This window comes from Aspergillus brasiliensis (assembly GCF_001889945.1).
Source record: "Aspergillus brasiliensis CBS 101740 unplaced genomic scaffold ASPBRscaffold_12, whole genome shotgun sequence".
Classification (NCBI taxonomy): Eukaryota; Fungi; Ascomycota; class Eurotiomycetes; order Eurotiales; family Aspergillaceae; genus Aspergillus; species Aspergillus brasiliensis.
The window spans coordinates 670,020-696,354 of NW_027137453.1; the positions used below are offsets into that span (position 1 = coordinate 670,020).

Genomic DNA, 26,335 nt, shown 5'->3' on the forward strand with positions numbered 1-26,335 from the left:
TGCACAGCAAACCTCACGCGATGCTGCGCTTATACGTGGTATTTCCCACTCTTCCAACCTGAGCAGGCTCGCACGTGTGAACTGGTCGTATCCAAGCGATTTTAGGCCCGAGTTTAGGGACTGCGACTAGTTTCTCTCGCCGGTTCTCTCGGCATCTCTCGCCCAGAATCTCCCCCCCATCCCTCCTCCCCCAATCTTATTCTCCTCACCCGTGCACTTTACCACTTATCTATCGGACCTCGCTCGCGTTTGACGAGCGTCCGTACTCACTTTACTGCTTCAGGGTGCCTTTCGGAGTCTCTTTCTCTTTTGTTGGTGAACGAAGACTCGAGCTTGGATTTTCTCACTTAGGGGATACAGAATGTCGTGGCTCACAGCAGCATGAACCCCTGCCCCCCAAGAAGCTGATGCCAATAATCTGAAGGAATATATGTTGTGACGACTACCAGTAGTCTTCTCTTCATTACAGTCAGTCGGCTGCCAGTTCTCTTGCCGATTTGTCGACTCCCGGAGGCTTTCCGCATCCTACGACTATAGCGGCGGATCAGTCGGGACCTCCTTTTTCACTCCCGCGCTCGCCTTTTAATTAGGCCTACCTGCGCCCGGCATACCCTTGGTTCAACCTCCTATTGCGGATGGCTTACTTGCAAGAGGTGCCCCTGGCAGCAGGCCTGCTCACCGCGCTCGCCTCCTCCGCTGTTCCTACGCCGACACCCACGCCGTTCCACTACTTCCCGTCCTCGTCCCAGCCTTCTCCGACGTTCACGTCAAGTCCCGGATCTGACAATGGCGATGGTGGAAGTGGCGGAGGGATGCACGAATGGTCTTCCCTAATCGGAATCGTGACTGCGCTGTGTGGCAATGTGTTGATCTCCTTGGCACTCAACATCCAGCGATATGCCCACATCCGTATCGATAAGGAGTGGGAGCAGGACAAGCTAAAGCACGAGTTGGATTGGAAACGTGCGAGCCATGGACATGGCAGCTCCGGCGCATATGGATCTATCGATGACGACGACTTCGATGGAGATGTAAGTCGAGGAAGACACCGTGCGTCTCGACCAGGCCGTTACCGGGATGAATCACCTACTTCCGAACCTGATCATTATGAGGAAGCCCGCGGCCATTCCCGACGAAGCCGCCGTTACAGGGACGACGAGACAGACTCACAAGATCATATGCAGGACTCCATGATATCCGACCGGACTGCACGGTCGGGGAGTGAGCGCTTGCGCCGCAAATCGTATCTTCGGTCGCCGTACTGGTGGGTGGGAATTGTGCTCATGTCTCTTGGCGAGGTCGGAAATTTTATGGCCTATGGATTTGCTCCGGCATCTATCGTGTCACCGCTCGGCGTTGTTGCCCTCATCTCGAACTGCGTTATCGCGCCGTTCATGCTGAAGGAGAAATTCAGACAGCGTGACTTGTGGGGAGTGCTTATTGCGATCGCAGGAGCGGTGGTGGTTGTCCTCAGCGCAAAGTCGTCGGAAGAGAAGATCGGCCCCCATGATATCTGGGAGATGATTACGCGCTGGGAGTTTGAGTTGTACCTGGGCATTTCCGCTGCGCTTATTGTCGGGCTCATGTGGGCAAGCGGCAAGTATGGATCGCGATCGATCTTGATCGATGTTGGCTTGGTGGCGTTATTCGGTACGTATACATGATCCTTTAGTGATATACCTGGTTTGTCCCCGCTGGTGAATTGTTTGCTTACCGGTTGACCAGGTGGATATACTGCTTTGTCGACCAAAGGTGTCTCATCGCTGCTTTCATTTACACTTTGGCACGTCATTACATTCCCAGTCACCTATCTCCTAGTATTCGTCCTTGTTTTCAGTGCCCTTATGCAGATCCGTTACATCAATCGAGCTCTGCAACGCTTCGACTCGACTCAAGTCATCCCAACACAGTTTGTGCTTTTCACACTCTCCGTGATCATCGGAAGCGCTGTACTGTATCGGGACTTCGAGTCGTACACGGCTGAGCGTGCCTGCAAATTCGTGGGTGGTTGTGTCCTGACGTTTATGGGGGTCTACTGTATTACCAGCGGCCGTGTCCGCGCAGACAACGAATCTACCTTCTCCATCGATGACGAAGAGGAGGCTATCGGCCTGTTGGCCGGAGACCGTTATCATGATAGGGTGGATATGTCTCCCCCTGCTCCACAAGCTCGGGCCCATAAGACGGGACGAAAAGCCCGCACGCCCGCGGATGATCATCTGCAGTCTCCTTCCGGGTCCCTCCTCAGTCAAGGTATCGAAGACGTGGATGACGACCAGCGGACACCTAGGGGCGTCTTATCGGCTGCGCCATCTTCTCCACGCGGCTCATTGACCGCTGAGTCTCTCGAACAACCGTCTTCGGAGCCTTCGTCGCCCATGCATGCTCGTTCGCTTTTGACGAACCCATGGGCAGACTCTTTAGAGTCAGCCATTCAAACCCCGAATACCGAACCACCGGTGCACCGCCCTGCTACGCCCCCCGCGCAGTCGGAGCCTACAGCACACGATTCACCGTTTCTTCTCCGCTTTCCTCCTGCTCCCGGCGCTGAGGATGAGCCGGAAGGCCCAACACCAGGACATGGACGGACGCAGTCAAATGTCCGGAAAGCCATTGTCCCGCAGACGCCGCCCGCTCGGCACTTGCGCAATTCCATCTCGAAGTTCTCACCTGGTCCTCTTCTGCCGACTATCTCAGCTGGTTTCAGTGCAGTAGTGGCCGAGACACTACGGCGCGGCGAGATTAGCCCCAATAAAGGACGGAGACTGCACCACCGGATGGACCGGAGAAAACAGCTGAGCACGACGGTCTTGGAAGGATTCACTCGGCAACGTAACGGAGATGCGAGAGGCGGCGCGTACGAGGCGGATGGCGATATTGACAACGCTCATGACCTTGGGTTTCCGCTCTCTAACACTCGGCTTCCAGGGACTGGTGCCCTTGTTACTGCTCCAGTCAGCACCGGGGATCTAACACCTGCAGTTGATTCGGAGGATGGCCCCAGCAACCAGAACGAAGCCAACGCTACATCACTTTCGCGGCTTCGCAGTCTAAGTGACTCGTGGAGCGGTGGTCTAGCCTGGCTAGGTGGCGTTCTCCACAAACCGGGGACGAACCGAGGATCGGAGACTACGACGAGCATCCAAGAGAACGAAGGTGAAGAAGGCGCCGAGTCGCAGAGAAACCAAGAAGGACAGGGTACCGGCGCAGGTACGCGGGCGTAAATTGAGCTCTTGACGGTGACTGGCTTCACACCGATTGTTAGTACATATGTTTGTTTTCCTATAGATAATTCATGGGGTGGAGGCTGTCTCATACCACTGCGAGCATTATTAGCATTCTTCAACTATATAGCCCGTTTAATAGAATTTGAGCAACGAGCGGTGTTGTTTTTCCCGGTAGTTTGAGGCCAGTGGCGAGAGTAATATGCGTTAGTCTCCAAGAGGTGGAACCTGCAACCCAAGACTTTCTTCAGCTGGCCCACCCCGTGGATATCCCATCAATATCGGGACGGGCCTTAGTTCCATCCTTGCCCTTTGCAGGCCTGCTGGTCCGAGGAAAGACGACGATAGGTGGAGAAAGAGCAGCAAGCAGCCGGCCAGTCCGCACCGAATCCCCTTGCACCCTGGACGACTAGCAGCTGTTAGTCTGCTGCATGGATCGTCTTAGAGTCATTTCCCAAGATTACTTACCCCTCTCCCTCTCGCCATCGCCTGAATTTAGCCGTCCTCCTCCTCAGTAACTAGTCAATACGTCTCCCATCCTGGGAAATTACTCCATTGACTGCAATATATCGCGGGAATCGACCGATATCCAGTTAGCAGGCTCGCCTTCAGCTTCCTACTCAGCATCATGCGCCCTCATTCGTTGCTGGTTCCCCACGCTCTCTACACGACCGAGCCCCCATGGGTACTGGCCTCGTCTCCGAATGGATCGCATGAGCACAGCCTAAATTAAACGGAATCCTTGTCCGTCACTGCCGATGGGATTCCTTGGTTTGTTGCTCAATTTTTAGTTTTTTTCCCCTTCTTTTCTTCTCGTTTCTTTTGTGTTGTCTGGAGCTCCGCTTGGTCTGCGCGCTGGAACTCATAGGCTGCCTGGCATGACGTTAAATAGCGAGGGGGATCTCCCCTTCGTGCTTCCTCTTCTGTCTCTTCCCCAGTATCTGCCTGCCTGCATAAGCTCAATCGTACTACCCAAGGAGCTGGAAGAGCAGATCATTGGCTCTTCACTCAGCCAACATGGTGGCCGGTCTTTTCGCAAAGACGCTTTTGCTCCTGCAGCTTGGATCTGGAGTGGCGGCTGCACAGAATGCCTCCAGACCTTTGTACAAGAATCCGCATGCGCCTGTGGAGGCGCGAGTCTCGGACCTTCTCAGTCGCATGACTATTGAAGATAAGATGGCTCAATTGATGCAGGGTGCGTATATTTCCCTTCCTTGGAGACGTGTAGACTCATGACCGTGGTGCAATTGATTGTTCGCTCGGTTGCAATTGTATTCATTGCAGTGGCTAAACAATTTGGTGGTATAGGAGATATCGGCAACTGGATGAACAGCACAACTGGGGCTTTCAATTACACAGGCTTGGTTGAGAACATGGAGATGAAAGCTGGAGGATTCTACAGTATGGATACTTTCTGAAACTTTGCAGTCAATCATTAACGTTGGTAGTTGGATATGCTGTTCCCTGGGATTGGCTTGCGACCAACATCAAGAGAGCCCAAGACTACTTGCTTCAGAATACGACGCTTGGGATTCCTGCCTTTGTTCAGACTGAGGGTATGTCAACCTCCTTACCAAGCTGGACTTACATGCTAACCCATGCTTGCTCTCTCCAGGCATTCATGGCTTCCTGCTCGAGAACGCTACTATCTATAACTCCCCGATAGCACACGCCTGTTCTTTCAATAGAGAAGTATGTTTGCGCTACTTTGGTTAGATTGCCGCCTAGCTCTGAGACTGATATATTGTACTATAGTTGGTCGAGAAAATGGGACGACTCATTGCGCAAGAGGCTCGTGCTATTGGTACCACTCAACTGTTTGCGCCGCTGGCCGATCTGGCTCGCGAACTCAGATACGGTCGGGTAAGAACTGAAACATTCCAGCGATGATGGACTGGCTGATGACAATGGACTACAGGTTGAGGAGACGTTCTCAGAGGATTCTTACCTTGCCGGCGAAATGGCCTACCACTATATTGTAGGCCTGCAGAGTCTGAACGTTTCGGCTACTGTCAAGCACTTTGTGGGATATAGTTTGCCTGAACAGGGTCTGAACACTGCGCCTGTTCAAGGAGGAGAGAGATACCTCCGCTCAACGTACGTGTGCATTGCCCGATATGAAAGACCGAATCCTAACATAGCTTAGCTGGCTACCGTCCTTCAAGAGAGCCATTATGGATGCGGGCGCATGGAGCATTATGAGCGCATACCACGCGTTAGTAACTACTCTATTCAGACTGTCGGCTAGCAACTCACATTGGTTTCAGATACGACGGTATCCCCGCAGTGGCCGACTGGTTCACCCTCACGAAGGTTCTTAGAGAAGAATGGGGCTACGATTACTATGTGATCAGTGATTCCGGTGCCACGGACAGACTGTGCACAGCCTTCAAGCTCTGCAGAAGCTCTCCCATCGATATGGAGTCTGTGACTACCCAAGCACTGCCCGCGGGCAACGACGTCGAGATGGGCGGAGGTTCATTGTGAGTACAAAGATCAGTGGTGTAGAAGATACAGCTAACAGGCCATAGCAACTACCAGAAAATTCCCGAGCTCGTAGAGTCAGACCAGCTGGATATCGAGGTTGTCAACACCGCCGTCTCCAGAGTGCTCAGAGCCAAGTTCGAAATGGGTCTCTTTGAGAACCCTTACCCTGCTGCTCCTCAATCGGAATGGAACAAGCTGATCCACAGCCCGGAGGCAGTCGAACTCGCGAGAACCCTTGACAAGGAGTCTATCGTATTGCTTGAGAACCACAACGAGACCCTTCCTTTGAAGAAAAGTGGTAACATTGCCGTTATCGGGCCCATGGCGCATGGCTTCATGAACGTGAGGCTCCTACCTCCTACAACTAGCGGGTATACAAATGCAGAACATCAAGCTAACCCTCCCAGTACGGCGACTACGTGATCTACGGGAGCCAATGGCGCGGCGTCACTCCTCTGGACGGCATCAAAGCGGCTGTCGGCGACGCCGCCACCGTTAACTACGCCCAAGGCTGCCAACGCTGGAGCAACGACCAGTCTGGCTTCGACGAAGCCATCGCAGCAGCCAAGAAGTCCGACGTGGCCATCGTAGTTGTCGGCACCTGGTCTCGCGACCAGACTGAACTGTGGGCGAACTACAACGCCACGTACGTTCCATGATCCCCAAGATCTCCATCCGCCACTAATTAAACTCCCCCAACAGAACCGGTGAACATGTCGACCTCGACGATCTCGCTCTCGTCGGCGCCCAAGGCCCCCTCATCCGCGCCATTCGCGACACCGGGGTGCCCACCATCGTCGTCCTCTCCAGCGGCAAGCCCCTAACGGACGTAACCTGGATCGCGAACAGCACGTCCGCGCTACTGCAGCAATTCTACCCCTCCGAGCAAGGCGGCAACGCACTCGCGGACGTCCTCTTCGGCGACTACAACCCCTCGGGCAAACTCTCCGTCAGCTTCCCCCATTTCGTCGGCGACCTGCCCATCTACTACGACTACCTCAACTCCGCGCGCAACATCGGCGACGCCGGACAAGCTTACCCCAACGGAACCCTAGACTTCGGCCACCAGTATGTTCTGGGCGATCCGCACGCCGTGTACCCGTTCGGATACGGGAAGAGTTACTCCACGTTCGAGTATGGTGAGATCACGCTCAGCAAGACGAATGTGTCCGTCAGTGATACGGTGACTGTTAGTCTTGATGTGAAGAATTTGGATGAGACGAGGGAGGCGACGGAGGTGGTGCAGGTTTATATCGTGGATGAGATTGCGTCGGTGGTGGTGCCGAATCGGTTGCTCAAGGGGTTCGAAAAGGTGGTTATTCCGGCGGGTGGGAGTAAGACCGTGCAGATTGATATTAAGGTGGAGGATTTGGGCTTGTGGGATAAGAAGATGGAGTATGTGGTTGAGAAGGGAGAGTTTGGGGTCCTTGTGGGTAGTAGTTCGGTGGATATTAGGGGGAAGGCGGCGTTTTATGTTGTGTAGGTGGTGCTTGGTTACTAGTAGGTAGTGGTGGGAAGTTATGTAGTAGTAAGTTGCTGGAATAGTTTCTGTGAATACTGGGGTATACATGGTAATTCCGAGTTCATTTCAGTTCATTTCGTTTCCCTTCGTGTGCTTACTTTTATGGCTAATAATGACATGACATAACAAACAGGCCTTCAGTGCAGAGTGTCAAGTATCTCAGAAACTGTCATGGAGATTCACGTCTCTGCGACAGACCCAAGAACCGCAAACAACTAATCAGACCCCTCCCGCTCCCCATTCGAGGTATCTGCATTTTCCGTCGTCGTCGTCTCTCCGCCCCCGCCCGCTTTGGAGAGCCCATCTTCCGTGTCCACCACTCCCTGCTGTGTACTCGATCGTCTAGTACTACTACTGCCTGGTCGAGCGGTAGGACCACCCGCATTAGCAGCAGTAGCAGTGCTAGTCGCACCGGCGCGTCTCGACTTCGCCCCTTCCTTCAACTTCTCCCACCGCTCTCTATACCGACCCAACACATCGCGGAGCTTATCGTTCTCGCGGCCTACTTTACCAAGTTCCTTCTCGCCTCGACGGACCATTTCTTCTAATTCCTTGATACGCTGGTCGTAGTCTGTAGCTGGGACGGGAGGGGATGAGATGCCACCACCACCCCCACCGCCGGTAGTCGCAACGGGTGAAGGAGCTTGGGATTGGTTGTGATGAAGTTGAGGCTGGTCCGGGGACGGGACATTCTGAGTATGGTGCATTGCTCTCAGGGATTGTTGCAGCGCCATGGAGCTGGATTGGGCGTTGACTTCCCACATGTGTAGCCGCTTGGATAATGTATCTGATAGATGGCGGAGGGCTTGGTTTTCCATTTGGAGCTCTTCCATGGTCTTAGGGTTTTGGGTGAGTCGGGAGAATTTCTCGTTAGTGCTGGTGGTGTTGGTGTTGTTGTTTCGGGCTGCAGTCTTGCCCATTGGAGCTGCTGCTGCGCCGGAGAGGCTTTGGCGGAGTTCCGGAGACGGAGGGGTTTCGCGGGCATCAACGAAGTCTTCGTCGGCGGCGTCTTCGAAGCTGCTTCTTCGGGCTTCTTTTTCGGCGCGCGTCAGGATCCCTGCGTAGGAGACGGTGCCGCCGGTGGTGGGGACCACATAGAAGGATTCGGCGGTGTTGCCGGTTCCGCCTGCTCCGCCGGTGTTGTCTTTGATTGCTTGGAGGGCCGCGCGGGAGAAGAGCTTGTTGATGTCTGGTTCGGCGGAGCGGTCTGGGACGGCGTTGTAGCGGTCTGTTTTGGTGTCTGGGGCGGATTTGCGGCTTGTGGAGGGTTCTGTGGAGGGTGGGTCGGTGCCTAAGGGGAGACCGGCGAAGGCTAGTGGTGCGGAGATCTTGGAGATGAGGCCTTCAAAGGTCGAGTAGAACTTTTGGAAGGGTTCCTCGGTGAGGGAGGCTCGTGGGCGGGCTGGCTCCGAGGGCTCCGCTGGTGCATACTGCTGTGAGGTGATGTCCGTTGGACTGGGGGCTGGCGGGATCCAGGACTGTCGGGCGGATGCTGATGTGCGATGCGTGCGCTCGCGCTCACGATCCCGCTCCCTCATCCCTTGCATTTGCGCGGTGCCTCGTAGTCGGGACTCGCTGGTTCGGATCTTGCTTGGTCCTTCGGTCATCTTGGCTCCGGCTTGCTGGGGGGTGAGTGTTGGCGATGCCGGAGAGGCACGGTGCGCGGGAATGCCTCGTGCGGATGCTAGGTTGCTGGCGATGGAGGATGACTCTCTAGATGGGAGACGAGGGTGTCCAGATAGCCGCGGGGGTTGTTGGAGATCAGTGGCGGAGGTGGATGCTCTCGTCCCCGGTTCCGCTGGGAGCTGGGCAGTTGCGCCGGTACTTGCATTGCTTGAGGGATTCTCATGTTGGAAGCGCAGAATTTGAGCCAGCTTTTTGTGATGTTGTTCGAGCAAGTGGAGAGTGCGCAAAGCCTGTGCATTCGAGGAAATCAGCCAGCTTGTTTGTGCGTGTAGATGCAGCAATGCGTTGGAAGACGTACCTCTTTATCCGAGCTATTCTGGGCTGCAGTGGCAAATTCTCCTGCAGCGAGATCATGTTCCTCGCTGGCTGCTACGGGGTTCGACTTGCGAGTCTCGAGAACTGCATTGCGAGCGTGGGTATGAGCCTTGTCCGAAGGGGTCTGTCAGGCGGGATACAACGCATGAGGCCGCGCAAGAAGACTTACCAAGGTCAGAGGAGCGGTCTCCATGGCTGTAGAGGTCTCCAAAGAGAGCTAGAATTTCCAGAGCGGACAACCACAAGCCACCCCCCAAAGCGAGTAAATGTGAGTTGAATATAATCGAAGAACGATTCAGATAAGGTCGACAGAAGACTATCGCTGGTGACGACATCCCCTCACCGCTTCGGGCAGATCACGCGGCGGTACCAATGGGACGGTAACATTACCACCCATGGAACCCTTGCTCAAGTACCACCTAAGTACTCTCCCCTACTAACCACTACTAGCCACGACCAGCATCTACCGAACTGTTACCGCTGCAACCCCCTGATTCCGGATCTCGGTATTGGCGTGACAGTAATACGCTGGCGCATACACTGTGACAGCTCCGGCACCGCCGCAGTTCTATAATTATCCTACAGCAGAACTGGAGGTTTCACCACCGCGATCAAGATAGATTAAGTATCAGAGATCTAGAAAGCAAGAGCAAGGGAGAAAAGACAGAGCATTTCAGAGTTGAAGCTACAGAAGAGCTCCTTATGGTTAAATTACCCCTGCGGATCGCAGATACACTTTGTAGATATACTTCTCCCCCAGCGGAGAAATACGAGCGGGAGAAGGTCACCGACGGTAATGCTCCGTTCACCGTCGATTGTCTGGCAGCTTTGCGGAGTTGCACTTCGAAGCGCCTTCGTTTCGCTTTCCTTCTCCTCATCGTCATCTTCCCCCCTTCCTCCCCCCACCCCCCCGTTTCTTTCTTTTTTTCTCTCAAACCATCCTCTTCCCTTGAATTCTTCAACAGAAGGGAGACCAGAGGAAGGACATGCTGCGGGCTCTGCGATCATCAAGACGCAGTTAGACTTCATCCTTCTCCTCTCCGACCCTCCTTTTCTGCTGACGTTACTTTACTTTCTACATACAATGCATTGCTAGAGACGTCGACCGGTTCTGACCTCTAGCATGCGCACTACTGTGATTCTTCATCATCCCATTAAAATCTAAATCAATTATCCAATCTACTTTCGTTCCTGTCTTTGGCTGTTCTCCCCCCACCCCCCGCTCCCCAATCCGCTTATCCAACATGGAGGCCAACCCGATCCCCGAACCCCCGCCGGTTCCAGAGACCGATATACCCAGCCTCAACAAAATGAATCGTACCAAGACCACTCCGGTTGATCTGGAGACAATGGGAAGTTCTTCCCGAAGCAATGGGCGCTCCTCAATCGACTCAACCTCCGACAGACCGAAGTCGCAAGCCGGCGAGGCTGATTCCGCCAAGGCAGGCTCCAGCGGATTTTCGAAGCTTTTGGCCGCGCGACGGAAGAAGAAGAAGGATAAGAATCAGAAGCAGTCGGATGAATCGTCCACCCAGCTAGACTTGGAGAGTAGCAAGGATGTCCAGGAGAGTCGTTCGACAGAATCGCGCGATGGCCTTTCGACCACCTCATCAGTCGGCCACGAGAACCTGAGCCCTCCGGACCATGACACTGTCAACTTGCTGACAGACGATTCCGAACCTGATAGGTAAGATCAATCGTTCTCATTCTGTTGGTACATCATCAGAGGATTGAACAGGATGTCTAACTCGGATTTGCCTACAAGAACACCCCCTCTTACTTCTCACAACTCCCATGCCGGCTTCTACACCTCATCCTCCCCCCTCATAAGAACCACATCGGTAGACGAGACTGAAGGAGATGGCAAAGGTGACGCCGAAGCCGTCGCTCCAGATTCGCGACAGGAGTCGGAGCCTTCACGACCACCTAGCCAACACGGCTCTTCTTTGAACGTGCCATCGGACCACGGGAAGAAACGAGGCATTTCGCCCGGACGTCGCTTCAAGAACGCCTTCGGTTCAAACCCGGATAAGAAAGCCTCTAACCGCGATAGAGCATCATCTACTAGCTCCAAAGGCAGTAGAAGAGGCAGCTTATCCGCGAAAAGAGCCCAGACTGTTGTTGCTGAACCGCCCCCACCTTTGCCAGCTCCCATTCGCACCGATCTTAAGGAAGACAAGCCTCTCCCTTCTCTTGAAATTCCCGCTCCGAGAACACCCCCGCATACCGCCATTCCGCATCCCCAGACCACTGTAACTCCTCCCACTCCGAACACCGAATTTCCTAAGCTTTTCACCTCGCCAGACGTGACTCGGTCGCCAGATTCGATCCACTCGAAAGATTCACCATCCGGTATCATTGTCAGTCCTTCGGGGAACATGATCTCTCACCGACGTGTGCGGTCCGCCTCTGCTGCGAGCCACAAGCCCAGCAAACTGTCGAACTCCATATCCGCGTTGGGGCCGACAGTTGAAGAGACCAAAGCGAGCGCAAAGTCACCGGGCGCCATGCAAACCGGGTTCTTCTCATCTGTCTTCTCCGCCGCACAGAACGCAGCCTCGACTCTAAGCAGTAGTCTTAATTCTCAGTCAAAAGGTCGCAATGCTGCACAAGGCGGGCTGAGTGAATCCGAGAACCCGCCCGCTAGTGAGGGAGCGCCAGGCCCGAGCCAGCCCCTCAGCAACAAAGCAGAAGAGAAGAAGCCGTTGGCCGTCGATACTCTGGGATCTGGCGACCTGGACTTTAGCCATCTGGATATTGCCATACCCCCTGGTGGTTCTGTCTCAACGCCAGATGGTGTTGTGATTACCAAACCCGACTTGCCATTAGAGAAACGCAAGAGCCCGGGGGTATCGCAGCGTGATGAAGAAGCGGCCAGGCTTGAAGATAGTCGAGCAGCCCGAGCAGTCACAATGGCCTACGAAAAACCCTCGGAAACTTCGTTGGTTCCTTCGACGGATGACGGCCTCGACCTACAGTCCAGTGCTTCTTTTACGAAGGAAGGTGCTGGTGACCAAACTCCACCAAGCGGCAGTATACTTGACGGGGAGATTGGCCATACTCGGCCCTATCGGAGTGGAAGCGTGCGAAGTCGGCTTGCCCGGAGGCGGCACCGTGGGTCTTCAGCAGCAACCACATCAACGCTCGGTGCAATTGGCGCCAGTGCTATCGCCCTGGGCGCCCCGGCTGCCAATGCCAGCATGCCCCGACTGACTGGCTTTGCTGTTGCCAGCAAAAAGCGAAACAGGGACTTCCATCAACTGTTCCGCAGTGTGCCCGAAGACGATTACCTGATTGAGGACTACAGCTGTGCATTGCAACGAGAGATCATCCTGGCTGGTCGCATCTACATTTCAGAGGGTCACATCTGCTTTTCCAGTAACATCCTGGGATGGGTGACCACCCTTGTAATCAGCTTCGACGAGGTGGTGGCGATTGAAAAGGAGTCCACTGCAATGGTGTTTCCGAATGCCATAGCCATCCAAACACTACATGCTCGGCATACATTCCGCAGTCTTCTCAGCCGAGAGTCTACTTATGACCTGATGGTTAACATTTGGAAGATCAACCACCCTTCTCTCAAGAGCTCTGCCAACGGAACCAGGGTCACGGATGGCACAGGAGATAAGACTGAGAAGGCCGGTGAAAGCGATGACGAGAGCGAGGAAGAAGACGAAATTTACGATGAGGACGAAGAAGGCGACAATGCTGATAGCCTCTTCGAAGCCGCCGGCGCCAGCGTCAACGGAAGTGATAAGTCCTTGCCTGTCAAGCCTGTTAGCCGCAAGGCTTCGGGCGCTCTAGCCAATGCAAATGGGGCTGGACAGGCAGGGGGCAACTCCAGCGGTGATGCAAAAGGCGGCAAATCGTCTTCACCCTCTGATAGTGACGCTGACTTCCCTGGCCCGCCTGCCCACCCTCCAACTGAGTATACTGACCCTGCGGGCCAATATGATAAGGTGGTCAAGGATGATGTGATCCCAGCGCCTCTTGGGAAAGTCTACTCTTACGTGTTTGGAGCGCAATCCGGTGCTTTCATGACCAAGTTCCTTGTCGAGAATCAAAAATCGGGAGAGCTCCAATTTGAAACTGGAAACAAGGGTCTCACCAACGATAGCCGCACACGCAATTATTCGTATATCAAACCGCTGAATGGATCCATTGGCCCCAAGCAGACAAAGTGCATTAGTACTGAAACGCTGGATTTCCTTGACTTGGAAAAGGCCGTGCTTGTAACCCTGGGCACCCAGACACCCGATGTCCCTAGCGGCAATGTCTTTTTGACCAAAACCAAGTACCTCTTTACATGGGCGCCGAACAATCAAACACGGTTTCTCATGACGTGTACCATCGAGTGGTCAGGAAAGAGTTGGCTCAAGGGTAAGTCCACATCATCGAACGACCCGCAAGAGCGGTGCTAACGGAGCGCAGGTCCCATCGAAAAAGGTGCGATCGATGGTCAAACAGCGTTTGGAAACGACTTAGTTGCTGCTCTCAAAGCCGCTGTCGTTCCTCGTGGCCGCCCGGCTGGCGCCAAGGGCAAGGGCAAGGGACGGCGCAAGAAGAGCGAGGTTGCTCAGGAGGCGGCGGCGGCTGCCGCCGCCAAAGCAGCAGAGGAGGAACGGGCACAGCAGGCGAACTCATGGGGAGCCTTGGAGCCGCTCCATGGAATCCTTGGACCCGTTGTGGACACAGTCAAGCCTCTTCTGAGCGGGAACGTCGTCATCCTCTTAGTCGGCATTCTGCTCTTCATGCTCTTCTTCCGACGCCCGTCTCAGCCATCCATGGTATCCCACGATATCGGATGTCCCGGCTACACATTACCCCAGCGTCTGGCCGCCTATGAGGAAATGTGGCGCCGGGAAGAAAGCGAGCTCTGGAGCTGGCTGGAAGATAGGGTTGGTATGGACGGATTAGCCATCCCCACTGTCAGTCGCTCGACGGGATCGCGGACGCAGCAATATTCTCGCAAAATCCAGAGTGAACGTGCGCTGGCCAGCAAAGTCAATGAAGAGAAAATGTCAGACTTCGAGATGGATCATGCTATCCGGACTACGCGCGAAAGGCTCGACACACTCGAGAAGATCCTCCTCGACCGGCGGTCGAAACCGGCGACGGACCAAGGAGTCGTCCACAGCGAGTTGTGAGGCCGAAACAGATAAAAACAGAAATCAACAACCCCGTCTTCACTCACATGGAGAAGAAGGAGGGTAAAAACAAGCTCTATTGTATGGAGACCTCAGTGCACCATACGTCCCTCGTTACCACAATTTTCGTTTATTTTTCTATCTTCATTTCTCGTCTTCTCAGCGAGTTGCGGTGTTTAGGGCGGTTACATTCTTCCCTTTCACGTGTTCCTTCTCATCATACAGTCGGATTCAAATCGAGCATCAATCTGGGATTTGTATGCTTAGTTTCAGTATCCTGAGCGAGACATTTGTTGTTCTATTCTGTCACTCACTATTTCCCATTTGTTCTTCCTTTTCTTTTCCATGTCTCTATATGCATTCCTCCCCGGTCTGAACTGTGTGTGTGACTACTACTTCGCTCTGTGGAAAAAGAGCACTTTGTACATGAGCACCAACTATTTACATGTCTATATATACTACTTCGACTTTTTCTTTTATCTTCTACCTACCTGAAGTTAGTAGCAGTTGCTATTCAATAGTTATCTCAAACGTAGCATCATAGCGATAGTAGTGATGAGCATTCGAGCTACTACTATAGGGTATTTACCAAGATATCGAGTGGCCCTTCCATTCATAGTAGTAGTCTTAAGTATAATTGGTACTCAAATGTTCATGGAGCACTGCGCCAATAAAGTAAGCATCGGATTATTCAGCCAGTAGCTACTAGAATAGCTGCAAAAGCAGTAAGTAGATGTATATGTATGTATATATATATATAGCAACAGCAACTCTTGGACTGGTTCATAATGCAACGTGTATATGCACATCGAGCGAGTAGCCGGCACGACAGATATAGAATGAAATAGCTCGCTAACGGACAGAAACCAGAAACATAATTAGAAAAAAAGTAAAGAAGAGCTAGCAAACGATCTGCTTGTAGTATTCAAAACACGTGACATATAGTATAGAACTGATAGTAGTACAGAAATCCATACAGCAATTCAATCATCTATGAAAAGTAGGAATCGAATATCGTGTTTGTCGCATAAGTGTTGTTTTGTTGACATAGCAGATAAAGATAAATAAGGGGACAAGAAGAACATGGTGTTGGGGATATCATTGTTAGTCAAGGTAATTATAAAATCTCGAGTTCATCGTAGGCGTCGTGAAACATGCAAGCAAGCAAGCAAGCAGGATGTATGCGTTCGTGCTTTTGAACTAAGTAGTGACTTCTGATTCGTAAGCGTCTTCTTTCGGTTGTGGTTGTGACAGCTTTCGCTGGGAAGAGATAGAATCGGAACGTGATACGCCGCTATTCTCGGCGTTTCGTCTCTCTTCCTCTTTCCGCTTCTTCTTTCGGATCTTCTTCATCGCTTCTTCGGTGAGTTCCTGGCGGAAAAGGCGCTCCACAACGTCTTTCTTGCGAGTCATGCGGTCACCGACCATAATCAGAACGCCGCCGGAGATGTTGCAGCAAATAGAGCAGCAGAGGATGACGGTTGTCAGGGCGAAGGGGCGGACGTGGTAGCTAATGGCCCAGGTGCAGGTGCCTAGGGCGATCTGTAAGAGGGAGTGGCAATCGAGGAGGACGACGATGGCGATGAGAAGACGCATGGGGAATGCGTAGTGGGTAAAGGTTTCATGAGGTTTGTAGAAGGTGTGCGATTTGGAGAGCTTGTTTTGATGGTGGACGAGCTTTAATTGTCGCACGGGATCGAGGACTGTGAATTCGTATTCATCGCTTTTGGGGGTGTCGCCGAATTCGACATCGACGTCTGTTTCTCGTCGGGATGGGAGGTCGTTCTTGTTTTTGAGGTTGGGAAGATGTCGTTTGCGCCGGATCTTCCATGTCAGAAACGTGTACCGAGCAACGAAGATCATGTGGTATGTGTCGATGGCTCGGAACGGGGCCAGTCCGTCACCCATGATTGCGAATAGGGCTACAAGGACGTTATCAATGACGTTGATGATGTAGGATTGCCTGCCCCCAACGTTGATCCAGCCTAATATTGGGTTAGCATTCTGGTCGGTGATTCGCTGAGGTGAACGGCAACCACGCACCAATGAGGAAGAGTACCCAAGCAAGACCAAAAAGCGTGATAAGTGTGGCGTATAGAGTGACTAGAAATCCAAGGGCTGCGGAAAGTAGGTCAGCAGCAGATACCGGAAAGCGGGAAGTGCTGTAGCTCACGCTTTGACACGTATTTCCTAAATCCCTTCATCGAACGCTTGAACTTCGATCGTCGAGAATGCAGCATGTGCCGGACATGGTCATTAAGCTCTTCGATTTCTTCAGGGCTCCAGCCCGCAAGGTTGCTCCCTTCAGGCAGCACAGCAAACCGAGGCTCACCCACCTCGCCGATCACAGACGTAAGGGTATGCTCCACAGATGGACGAACTTCAGGCTCCTTTAACTCATCCGCTCGTTCTTCGTCACTTGTCGATTCCAGTTCTCTCAGTGGCGATGGCGGCGAGAGCGTATAAGTCTGGTTACGATTCAACAGAGGCCCCAGATTCGGGATGAACAGGGAATTCTGAACATTGGTGAGTGTAGATAAGGCCGACACTTCGGGATCTGAGACAAATTAGGCCACTATACCACGAGCCATGAATAGATATAATGGATTATCTTACCGATGACGTCCAGAACATCGACAATATGGGACCGATATTCGTCGTCCACCTCATGATTTTGAGCCGGTGCACTTCCACCAACCGTCGACGCACGATTCCGCGTGAATCGGTTCGAACCCACTCCACTTGCCCAGCGCATGGGGGTTCGACTTCCCCTTCTTGGTATCTCCGGTAGCGGAGGGACATCCTCCGGCGGTTGTTGGTTCGATGTCGAGGAAATGATGGGACGCGACGTCTCCTCTTGCACCGTGCGCATCTGGCCGCCCGTGGTCACCCGTGCCAGAGCAGCTGGGTTGGGCGTAGACCATCGCCCAGGCCGAGGCTCCGAGTTGCTGCGACGGCGGTTGCCCTGCCATGACTCGTCTTCGGTGGAAGCTGCTGGGATGCAGGGAAGAGGGGACAAAGAGGGTGCAGGAGTTCTGCTGGTATCGCCATTTTGCTGCGATTGCTGTGACCGGGGCGTGGATAAGTTCGCCTGCTCAAACGAAGGCAGGCGTTGGAGGCGAATAGACGGGCGGCGGGAACGCAACGAGGCCGCACGTTGTCGGGGGTATGACGTCGGTCTGGGGGAGGGCGTGGCCGGCGGTGGCTGGCCTTCGTGGGGATCGGGCGAGCCGTTGACGGGCTCGATGGGGTCCATTGGAGACAGTGTGCACGAAGAATCTTACATGGACGACGATGTTTCTTGAGTTGAGGGAAAGAAAGAAAGTGTAAAAAAGAAAGAAAAAAGTCAAAGAGGCGAAGGATGAAAAGTGAAAACGAAAGGGGCCGCAAAGGCTAAACTATTTATTGGAGGATGGGGGTTTGCTGCCAGGAAGCTGCCGTGGTTGCGCCGTGACTAAGCCAGTCAGCATCACCAACCTCACTTAGTAAGGTGTTAAGTTAACAAGTGGATTCGTCGATCCTCCAAGGCTTGTCGGGGGACTTTCTTCTTCCTCCACTGCATGAAACCTGCAGCTGTGCGTTGTTCTCCCCCCCCTCGGTTCTTCTCGTAGATCTATATATTGATTTGAGTTTATTCTGTTACCTTCACTGATCACACTTGCAAAAGAAAAAATAATGTTATTTTTCGCCTGTTATTGCCCACTTGGCACCGTCCAGTCCAATTGTGGTCTAGCCCCCCGTCGACTGCCTTGGGCAACAACCGTGCGGCTCCCATTGCTGGATCCGGAATCGTCGACTGTTTGGGCCTCACGTAATCTTCTACTACGGAGAAACAAAGGATTACCATAATGTAGCACTTGCACGAGTATCGGTATTATGTACAGATACTTAGTTCATTTAATTCTATACCCCTGCAATAGCCATCACTCGTCAGATATCAACCAAGTGCTCCATCTGGCTCGATTGAACTCATCCACCCGAAGAACCCGAGTCCGTTTAGTGCCCAACCAGAGCTTGGTGGCGAGGGCTATATCTATTTCCCTGAGGCTTGGCAGCATCGATGATCTTGCGCATCTGTGCTTTCTCATCCTCTGTCAGGTCGATCTCGCGAGACGCCCAGTTTTGCTCCAATCGGTGCGACTTGGTTGTGCCCGGAATGGCAATCATGCCTTGAGCAGCAACCCACGCGAGCGCCACTTGGCTGATCGAGCAGCCCTTCTTGCTTGCGAGTTTCTTGATTTCGTCCACGATCTTCTTGTTGGCGTAGAAGTTCTCACCTTGGAACTTGGGAGCTAGCAACGTTTAGTAGGCAGAACAGGCAGTTCTTGATGTGGAGGGCAACTTACAGCTGCGACGGAAATCATCAGGAGCAAAGTCCTCGGGTGTCTTGAAGGGGAAGTCGTCCACAAGCCAGCCATGTCCCAGAGGACTGTAAGCTACGTAGGCCACTCCCAGCTCCCTGCAGGTGTCGATCAGACCGTCCGTCTCGTGCAGAGTCTCAAAGGCCGAGTATTCTGCTTGGACGGCATCGATCTTGGCAACTAGTGCGACGGTCAGATAATGGGACAGCATCAACAGACAGACAGTAACACTTACTTGAGTCGGCTTTACGCAGCGTCGCAGCAGAGCATTCAGAAAGACCGATGTACTTGGTCTTGCCTGCCTTGCGGATCTCATCCAGAGCTGGGATGGACTCCTCAAGAGGGGTGTCTGTCTGGGGTTAGCGAGTCTAAAGGGAGACATGAAGGCACGACACATACTAGGATCGATACGGTGGAGGTAGTATAAGTCGGGTGTGAAGCCGAGTCGTTCAATGGTTCCTTCAATGTATTCCTTGATGTGCGAGGGAGAGTTGGTGACGGTAAAGTTTTCGACATTGAATCCGCACTTCGAGGCGACTGCATCGTGGTCAGTATCTTACTGCATCAGTGGGTTACAAATCTACATACTAAAAACCTTGTCGCGAACATTGTGCTTGCGAATGAAATCTCCCAGAAGTTTCTCGTTCACACCCGCTTGGTAGATAACCTGAGTTCATAGGTTAGTCCATGATACATTCTTAGGGGAGTGAAAGATGGAAACCCACAGCAGTATCCCAGAATGTGCATCCAAGCTCAATAGCCTTCAACAGAACCGGCTCGGCTTCTTCAAGACTGAGGTTGGAGCCCAAGCCGAAGCTGAGGCCCATGGCTCCAAAGCCAGGTGATGGGACCTCAATGTCCCTGAATGGAAGTGTCTTGACCATGTTGACGAGGGCTGTTTGATAGTAATGGCTGCTTAAACTGTGTCTCAATCTTGAGTTGCTGAAACTATTTCACAAGTAGGACTGGAAGCAGTTCTTATAGGAACAGCTGCAGGGTCATGACATCGCCCATGGCTCTCCTTCCGGGTGGATCCTGTCCTGTCCGGCACGGGCTCGGCATGGCTTCCTTCTTGTGCCGACTAACCATAGCAGCAATTAGATTCGCAGCATGGAGTTCAAGTTCCACTATTTCTGTGAAGCTGTAGATTCTCGCTTCCCGGGTAGTCTCATACTATGGTACCACCGAGCGCCTATGCGGGTAGCTTACACGCTAGCCGCGGAGAGTATGAAGTTGATGACCGCTTAACTCCCCCCAAAACCCGTTATATCCGACAGAACCGAGGGTCTGTCCATCTCCTGTTGGTAGAGTTGAAGTACCCACTTGGGAAGTTGTCGTGTATAACTTTATATGATGAAATTGGATCATATTTCGAAAAGCATACTAGACCTCTTTCTGGTTCAGCGCATATGCAAGGGTCAGCATTTAGTTCCAACCGGAATGCCGATGCGGGGTCCAGTTCCGATCCCCATCCACCAACGGGACAGTGGCAACTTGAGTATCGCCCCCGACGGATATTCCACAAAAGAGCTATAGCTGTGCCTGCAATTTTGCAGGATGGAACATGAAATAAATGAAATAACGGCCCTATGCCAATTGCAGAATTCCTGATCATTCTCCAAGGCTTCAATTATTCAAGGTTGTATGCCTTCCTGTACCCATCAGGTTTTGGATGTTTAACGAAAGTGCCTGGATCATTCGTCTACGAGGCAGTTCAGTAATGACTAAATCTCTATACTAGGATCATGTGCAGCACGGGAAGATCATACCTGATGAATATGTATGAGTTAATCTTGTCTAGCGCAGGCTGCGATGCATACCGCAGCTGCATACTAATGCTTATTGTTCATGACCAAACCTTACATAAACTAAGCTTTGTTGTCAGTAATGCACACGGTCGATCAAGATCGCTCAGGGCTCCACTGGCTGATGCTCAGACTTGTAGAGGACCGCATTGGGCTCGGGGCGGAAGCGAGATCGTCGCCAACTCCAACGCGAAGTTCAGTGTCGGCATGCCATCGCTGTATATAATGTAGGCCGATGGTTCTAGCTTCAAGTTGTGGCCCTGACTATTGGGATACGGTTTCGTTATGTGTAATCACCGAGCAATGTATCCGGCGATTGAAGGAGGGCGTTATCCAAGCTGTAAAATGCGTAACGGTGAATTTGGAAGCTATAATATTTCTCATCAATGAGCTTTTCATCCTGGTTAAAGTCTAGACATAGAACACCATTACCCACATGTCTGCAGTATGCACTCCAGCCATTCTGCTGTCAGGACTTTCTAGAGACATGCTGGAACCACTTTACACAAAGAAGGCATAAGTTGGAGCCTCCAGTGATGTCAGACAATGCACACAGTCTGTTCCTAACCGAGTTAGTGCAGACATTGGTGCTTATTGCTGTATGCCGGTCAATGGGCAGAGGTCACCGACGGGCCTGGACTAGCGCTGGGCAGGCATTTCGCTTGGTACGGGGATGAGATTTTAGAATCAATCCACATAACAGCAAAGCAGAATCTTGCACGTCTTCTGAAAAAGATGTCGTTGTAGGAATGGATGAAGGGAAGGTGGCATCTTTCCAGCATATGCCGTAACTGGCCCGTGACGTTGCTCAAGCACGTGGTAAGGAGAGATTCCCCGCAAGAGTGCAAGCAATTTATTTGTATGCTTACAATTGAAGATTTGCACTCGCTTTCCTGTTTCAGACGTGGATCTGCCTCGAGTGTTCCTAACAGTGGTTATGAGAAAGCCCGCCCACTCGCAGGACTTTTTGTTAGCATCTACAGTAAGTTGTTGAGATCTGTTCGACCGACCTTCAATTGTCTTAATTACAAGTAGAGTGATATCGGCCGTTTTTCGGTTCATGCGTTCGAGGTAGTCAAGTTGCATGGGAACAATATCAAAAGTCGCAATTTTGGTCATCTCCTGAACATTCTATATTCCACCAAGCTAATGACGTATACAAGGGATATTTATCCCCTATTTGCACATGAGGAAAATCTGGATTATACGTACTATGGTAGCAAGTTTCTCTATCTATTTGAGTTACTACCAGTACTATCCATTCTATGACTTGTTCTTGAGACTACCATACATCTGAAGAAAAGCTATCAGGGACAGTATACTGTTGTTCTATAAATACATCGTCGTAGACCCACAGTCTTGTAATGGACGAAGAGAGATTACTAACGATATCCATAGCGGCAAAAGAAACTCTCGCAGAAGCAAATATACAGACATCTGCACACTTTTCTAATGTTAAATCAACTACAAGTGTTAAGATAGTATCAGTTGCGAATAAGGCTTGGTCTTTCCTGTTGCGTACTCTCAGCCACGACAATTTCAGCACCAGCCAAGTATCAACTACAATCATCTATTGTCCCATCCAATCTTGGTTGATAACTCGAGGATAAGTCGGGTTCATTTGATGTCCGCTGAGATGTGGTGATTTCTAAAGCATAAGTATACTGTTTATGGTCTACACTAGGCCGGAACAGTGGTTCTCACCGTGCAGGGAATTTAAAGACTGCAGTGTCACTGAGTGTTATGATATAGAAATGAGATATAACTACCGGATTTGTTGAAAGGATCCGAACGGTGGGAGGGGTAAAGAGGGGAAATGGAAATTGGTTGCATGTTGGCAAGCAGACCCGAACAAATGAATCGACCCAAAATCTGCTGGCAGTACCAGGGAAGGATATTGATGCCAGTATGATGATGGTATAACTAATAAAACAAATCTGCCATCGGAGATATGATAAATACTCAGCAGTGTTGATGCGATATTCGCATTGCGCGCAGAAATATATATATGTTCTATGCTCGTTCAAATTACAGGTCGCTAGTAATACTTCAAGGCCAATAATGGAACTTCCCGGGCAGTTGCAGGTAAACATCACGGGGATTGTTTGGGATTGGGCGGGTGTCGGGCGATTTCGTGGAACGGAAATAGATTGGTTGAAGAGTGATTGACGGGGTGCGTCATGTGCTCGATGTCTCGGCTGCAGGGGGGAAATCGGGTTTGCAGGATGCATAGAGTGACAGACGACACTCGGCAGTTGATTGATCAAGCTCCAAGGATCCTATGTTTGAGCTACAAAAAGAAGATCTGTGGTGACAGTTAAGGAATGAAAGCCTTATTTAGGAGAATCATTGCTGGTAGGACGACCATCATCCACGAACAGGGGAGCAATTGAGCCAAGGATTGGGACGAAGAGCCGGGTGGAAATGGATGGAGTGGCAATGACGGGAGAGGGCGATCTGGCCAGATACAAGTTGGCAAGTGGGGATTGGGGCTCGCGGGCAGCTTGACTAATCAGGTTGAACTGGCAACTGCAGGTTAGTTGGTAATGATACCATTGTGTGTAAGTTTTGAGGATCAGGATTCCATGCAAATCATTGTCTTTTCACGTGGGATAGAAAGTTGCTCAAAATGGCTCTGTGTTTCTCAACTCCCTGACTTGGGAAGGAACGATGCTTTCCCCCCAACAACCACTAGTGTTAGTTACGTAGTCGAAGTAAGTTCATGAAAAGGTGAGTCAACAGTCGGTGATGTCAGATCCCCTGCGAAGGGCTCCAGCTGCTCCATCGCGCCTAAACTGCTCCAGGAAAGGTGCCTGAGGGCCGCCCAGACCGCCGGACGGAAAGTCCACGTCGGGCATCCCAATCTAGTCTAGCGCTGTACGGAACTGGTACGACTGGCCAGCTTCGAGGCATCTTCAGGCATCTCTGGGCTGATCCAGGCAGCTTCAGGCAGAAACCTGCCCCCTTCGGCTTAGGCCCGCCACCGCCCTCGCTGCCTGCCCTTTTTCTCTCACCTTCTCCCTTCTCCCCCCCCCAGTCGACTTCATCCTTCCTCTCAAGGTAAATCTTCATCGTTTTCAAATCCAGATTTCCCCCAAGTCAACTCTCGTATCTAGGGCACCAAGCTACCCTTTTCCTCCATTCTCCCCCCTCTTCAAGCTATTCCCATTCCCACTTGCTCCCAAGGAATTACAAGTACAGGCAGCCTTTAGCTCTCCTGAGTCCTTGTCTTAACCGCACACAAACCCGGTCAAGACTTCCCCGCGCGCAACTCAACACCGTTCAATTCTCACCACGCTCAACTTCGTTGCGTCCTCAGCCATCAAGATGTCTACTGCCGTCGAGAACACTACCGACAACGTCGCCTCTGCTCCCGCCACCACCGCCCCCGAGGCTACTACCAACGGCACTGCTCCCGCCCCTGCGCAGTCCACGGACGCTGCCGCTGCCAGTGCCGATGAAGGACGTCGGTTGTACATTGGGAACCTCGCTTATGCGACCACTGAGGGGGAGCTGAAGGAGTTTTTCAAGAACTACAAGATGTAAGTGCTTTGTCCTTGCCGTGCTGTGTTATTGTTCCACCTGGCCTTTCATCTCGCGGTTGGTCTAAGCTCCGTTGGGCTGGTCCTAGCGGTTCGGCGGCCGGCGAGAGCCACGTTTCCTACTCCCCCTTGCTGCCGCGCAGCGGTGGAATGTGACCACTACTGCAGGGACATCAATTGTTTAGAGCTCCCATATCTGAACCCCTTTATCTACATTCTTATGCGGGAAGTTGCACCGAATCTAACATCTGGCCTTTCATAGTGAGAGCGTCTCCATCCCCGTGAACCCTCGCACCAACCGTCCCGTTGGCTACGCCTTCGTGGACCTCGCCACTGCTCACGAGGCTACCGCTGCTATTGAGGAGCTGTCTGGAAAGGAGATCCTCCAGCGCAAGGTCTCTGTGCAGCTTGCCCGCAAGCCCGAGCCTGCCGAGGCTAAGGCTGAGGGTGCTACAAGTGGCGGTGAGGGTGCCAGCGGTAACGAGGGCCGCAAGAGGGCTGGTGGCCGTGGCCGTGGCCGCGGCCGCGGTCGTGGTCGTGGAGGCCGTCTGCCCCGTGCTGGTCGCTCTGTAAGTGACTTGTCAATCATGTTTTCACCCAATCGAATGCTAATATACCATGCAGCAGGCCCCAGTTCAGAACGGTCAGGAAGCTGCCGAGCCCACCAACGTTCCCGGTCAGGTTGCTCCTCTGACTGAGGTCACCAACCAGAACGAGACGGCTGCTGCCACCGAGTCCAAGCAGGCTGGCAAGCCCCGTGCTCCTCGTCCCCAGAAGCAGCGCGGTCCCCCCGAGGATGGCATTCCTTCCAAGACCAAGGTCATGGTCGCCAACCTTCCTTATGACCTGACTGAAGACAAGGTACGGATGATGAACTCCCACTATAAAGCAAGATGCTAATTCCCTCTCAGCTCAAGGAGATCTTTGCCGATTACCAGCCCGTCTCTGCCAAGATTGCTCTTCGTCCCATCCCCCGTTTCATGATCAAGAAGCTCCAGGCCCGCAACGAGCGCCGCAAGGGCCGTGGTTTCGGTTTCGTCACCCTGGGCTCCGAGGAGCTCCAGAACAAGGCTGTTGAGGAGATGAACGGCAAGGAGATTGAGGGCCGTGAAATCGCCGTCAAGGTCGCCATCGACAGCCCCGGCAAGGAGGACGACGCTGTCGCCCCTGCTGAGACTGAGACCGAGACCACCGAGCAGGCGACCGAAGCTCCGGCGCAGGAGAACGCTGCCCCCGCCGCTGCTTAAATGACAATCTCGTTCCCCACCTGAACGAATACAACCCCCGTGGAAACTCGGGGGGATCGATTGGAGGAGGTGAAGTCGGAATCCGTCATCTGCATGGTTTTTCATAGTGGGCGTCGGCAGGAGGCCAATTTCTTTTCCGGTTGGGGAGAAAGGCGCAAGAGCAGAAAGGAAAGGGTTAAAAGCTTAAAAACTTTGACTATTCTTCCTGTTTCATTTGGTCCTACGGGGTTCTTTTATATGTTATATACGGATACCCGAAAGGGATTCGTTGTTGGAGATGAAAATGCCGTAATGTGATTGTCTGACGGAACCTGACCTTTGCTCACGACTCTTGCCATTCTGCCACACTGTATCTTAGCAATATTTATTTAGCTTATGATTAGCCGCAAGGCTGGCCTTGTAGTATACTTGTGCATATTTATCGTAGACTGCTCGGCTTGTAATATAATACGTGTGTTAATCATGGAACATCTAGTTAGAGCATCTTTTTTCGTCGCTTTTCACTATGCATACTTTGGATATTGAGTATTCGTCAAAAAATTGTATATAGTACCACTCTATTCAATAGCAGAATGATACAACCGTGAAATTATCATACTACTAATCTGCCTGCATTGAAGTCGTTGGTCTCCAGTAGATAGTCAATATCATGTCATAATGATCTTTCTTAGCTTAGTTAGTATTCTCGTTGCCGGGACGGACTAACACATCATATCTCACTAGTTAGTGGTTCAATGATAGGGACTGACATGAGGGTTTGGGAATGGAGACAGCTCTGAGTGAGTGGCAGCTGCAAGAAAGGACGGTTGATATTAGAATTTCTTATAAGAGATCAATCTATTAGAAGTGGCATGGAATGAAGATATGGTCAGTTTCCTTGGAATAACTGCATAGTACCCTTCTGATAGATAGATATATATTTCATACTTTTTTGAATGACCTTTCCATATCTGTAAGATACTGTCCCGCAGAGATTGCAGTTATACATCAATAGTACCT

The 26,335-nt window shown here is 52.1% G+C and overlaps 9 protein-coding genes across 9 annotated transcripts; 5 read left to right on the plus strand and 4 right to left on the minus strand.

Annotated features, from left to right (window-relative positions):
• Positions 1–635: 635 nt before the first annotated feature.
• ASPBRDRAFT_199048 (DUF803 domain membrane protein) lies at positions 636–3,224 on the plus strand (the record flags this gene model as incomplete). The annotated part of the gene is made up of 2 exons (XM_067621279.1): positions 636–1,650; positions 1,726–3,224. The coding sequence occupies 2 exons, from the start codon at positions 636–638 to the stop codon at positions 3,222–3,224; spliced, it is 2,514 nt and encodes an 837-aa protein (XP_067475864.1).
• A 727-nt stretch (positions 3,225–3,951) lies between these two features.
• Positions 3,952–7,194, plus strand: ASPBRDRAFT_659028 (putative beta-glucosidase; the record flags this gene model as incomplete). Its single annotated transcript, XM_067628615.1, has 11 exons — positions 3,952–4,419; positions 4,533–4,625; positions 4,673–4,780; positions 4,840–4,916; positions 4,980–5,087; positions 5,143–5,321; positions 5,371–5,439; positions 5,492–5,707; positions 5,756–6,053; positions 6,119–6,357; positions 6,414–7,194. Exons 1-11 carry the CDS (start codon positions 4,242–4,244, stop codon positions 7,192–7,194), a joined length of 2,346 nt encoding a protein of 781 aa, XP_067475865.1. The 5' UTR covers positions 3,952–4,241.
• On the minus strand, positions 6,955–9,513 carry ASPBRDRAFT_184399 (uncharacterized protein). Its single transcript, XM_067620021.1, has 3 exons — positions 9,404–9,513; positions 9,218–9,343; positions 6,955–9,149 (listed from the first exon to the last, which is right to left on the minus strand). The coding sequence occupies exons 1-3, from the start codon at positions 9,425–9,427 to the stop codon at positions 7,449–7,451; spliced, it is 1,851 nt and encodes a 616-aa protein (XP_067475866.1). The 5' UTR covers positions 9,428–9,513; the 3' UTR covers positions 6,955–7,448.
• Positions 9,514–10,478: 965 nt separating this feature from the next.
• Positions 10,479–14,381, plus strand: ASPBRDRAFT_133472 (GRAM and VASt domain-containing protein; the record flags this gene model as incomplete). Its single annotated transcript, XM_067618519.1, has 3 exons — positions 10,479–10,921; positions 11,000–13,614; positions 13,666–14,381. 3 exons carry the CDS (start codon positions 10,479–10,481, stop codon positions 14,379–14,381), a joined length of 3,774 nt encoding a protein of 1,257 aa, XP_067475867.1.
• A 1,200-nt stretch (positions 14,382–15,581) lies between these two features.
• On the minus strand, positions 15,582–17,637 carry ASPBRDRAFT_133104 (uncharacterized protein; the record flags this gene model as incomplete). The annotated part of the gene is made up of 4 exons (XM_067618497.1): positions 15,582–16,366; positions 16,425–16,499; positions 16,555–16,938; positions 16,998–17,637. The coding sequence occupies 4 exons, from the start codon at positions 17,635–17,637 to the stop codon at positions 15,582–15,584; spliced, it is 1,884 nt and encodes a 627-aa protein (XP_067475868.1).
• Positions 17,638–18,286: 649 nt separating this feature from the next.
• Positions 18,287–19,771, minus strand: ASPBRDRAFT_307817 (putative aldo-keto reductase (YakC)). The gene is made up of 6 exons (XM_067622816.1): positions 19,468–19,771; positions 19,331–19,409; positions 19,142–19,279; positions 18,978–19,091; positions 18,728–18,922; positions 18,287–18,673 (listed from the first exon to the last, which is right to left on the minus strand). Exons 1-6 carry the CDS (start codon positions 19,624–19,626, stop codon positions 18,378–18,380), a joined length of 981 nt encoding a protein of 326 aa, XP_067475869.1. The 5' UTR covers positions 19,627–19,771; the 3' UTR covers positions 18,287–18,377.
• A 1,413-nt stretch (positions 19,772–21,184) lies between these two features.
• Positions 21,185–22,032, plus strand: ASPBRDRAFT_307852 (uncharacterized protein). Its single transcript, XM_067622817.1, has 3 exons — positions 21,185–21,366; positions 21,425–21,529; positions 21,583–22,032. The coding sequence occupies exons 1-3, from the start codon at positions 21,301–21,303 to the stop codon at positions 21,814–21,816; spliced, it is 405 nt and encodes a 134-aa protein (XP_067475870.1). The 5' UTR covers positions 21,185–21,300; the 3' UTR covers positions 21,817–22,032.
• On the minus strand, positions 21,821–22,935 carry ASPBRDRAFT_307814 (uncharacterized protein). Its single transcript, XM_067622815.1, has 3 exons — positions 22,252–22,935; positions 22,070–22,178; positions 21,821–22,011 (listed from the first exon to the last, which is right to left on the minus strand). The coding sequence occupies exons 1-2, from the start codon at positions 22,776–22,778 to the stop codon at positions 22,118–22,120; spliced, it is 588 nt and encodes a 195-aa protein (XP_067475871.1). The 5' UTR covers positions 22,779–22,935; the 3' UTR covers positions 21,821–22,011; positions 22,070–22,117.
• A 643-nt stretch (positions 22,936–23,578) lies between these two features.
• ASPBRDRAFT_46818 (RNA recognition motif domain-containing protein) lies at positions 23,579–25,564 on the plus strand. Its single transcript, XM_067625720.1, has 4 exons — positions 23,579–24,089; positions 24,352–24,658; positions 24,714–24,950; positions 25,001–25,564. Exons 1-4 carry the CDS (start codon positions 23,875–23,877, stop codon positions 25,334–25,336), a joined length of 1,095 nt encoding a protein of 364 aa, XP_067475872.1. The 5' UTR covers positions 23,579–23,874; the 3' UTR covers positions 25,337–25,564.
• Positions 25,565–26,335: the final 771 nt, after the last annotated feature.

Excerpts from the sequence above, each read along its gene's own strand:
- ASPBRDRAFT_184399 (XM_067620021.1), bottom strand. The coding sequence starts at position 9,427 with ATGGAGACCGCTCCTCTGACCTTG. Across the intron at positions 9,344-9,403 it reads AGACCGCTCCTCTGACCTTG|GCTCATACCCACGCTCGCAA; the intron begins GTAAGTCTTCTT and ends CCTTCGGACAAG. Across the intron at positions 9,150-9,217 it reads AGAATAGCTCGGATAAAGAG|GCTTTGCGCACTCTCCACTT; the intron begins GTACGTCTTCCA and ends TCGAATGCACAG.
- ASPBRDRAFT_307817 (XM_067622816.1), bottom strand. The coding sequence starts at position 19,626 with ATGGTCAAGACACTTCCATTCAGGGACATTGAGGTCCCATCACCTGGC. Across the intron at positions 18,923-18,977 it reads GCTGCGTAAAGCCGACTCAA|TTGCCAAGATCGATGCCGTC; the intron begins GTAAGTGTTACT and ends CCGTCGCACTAG. Across the intron at positions 18,674-18,727 it reads TGATGATTTCCGTCGCAGCT|CTCCCAAGTTCCAAGGTGAG; the intron begins GTAAGTTGCCCT and ends AAACGTTGCTAG.
- ASPBRDRAFT_307852 (XM_067622817.1), top strand. The coding sequence starts at position 21,301 with ATGAAGGGAAGGTGGCATCTTTCCAGCATATGCCGTAACTGGCCCGTG. Across the intron at positions 21,367-21,424 it reads TGACGTTGCTCAAGCACGTG|ATTTGCACTCGCTTTCCTGT; the intron begins GTAAGGAGAGAT and ends TTACAATTGAAG. Across the intron at positions 21,530-21,582 it reads ACTTTTTGTTAGCATCTACA|AGTGATATCGGCCGTTTTTC; the intron begins GTAAGTTGTTGA and ends AATTACAAGTAG.
- ASPBRDRAFT_307814 (XM_067622815.1), bottom strand. The coding sequence starts at position 22,778 with ATGCATCCTGCAAACCCGATTTCCCCCCTGCAGCCGAGACATCGAGCA. Across the intron at positions 22,179-22,251 it reads GTCTTTAAATTCCCTGCACG|CGGACATCAAATGAACCCGA; the intron begins GTGAGAACCACT and ends ACCACATCTCAG.
- ASPBRDRAFT_46818 (XM_067625720.1), top strand. The coding sequence starts at position 23,875 with ATGTCTACTGCCGTCGAGAACACTACCGACAACGTCGCCTCTGCTCCC. Across the intron at positions 24,090-24,351 it reads TTTTTCAAGAACTACAAGAT|TGAGAGCGTCTCCATCCCCG; the intron begins GTAAGTGCTTTG and ends GGCCTTTCATAG. Across the intron at positions 24,951-25,000 it reads ATGACCTGACTGAAGACAAG|CTCAAGGAGATCTTTGCCGA; the intron begins GTACGGATGATG and ends ATTCCCTCTCAG.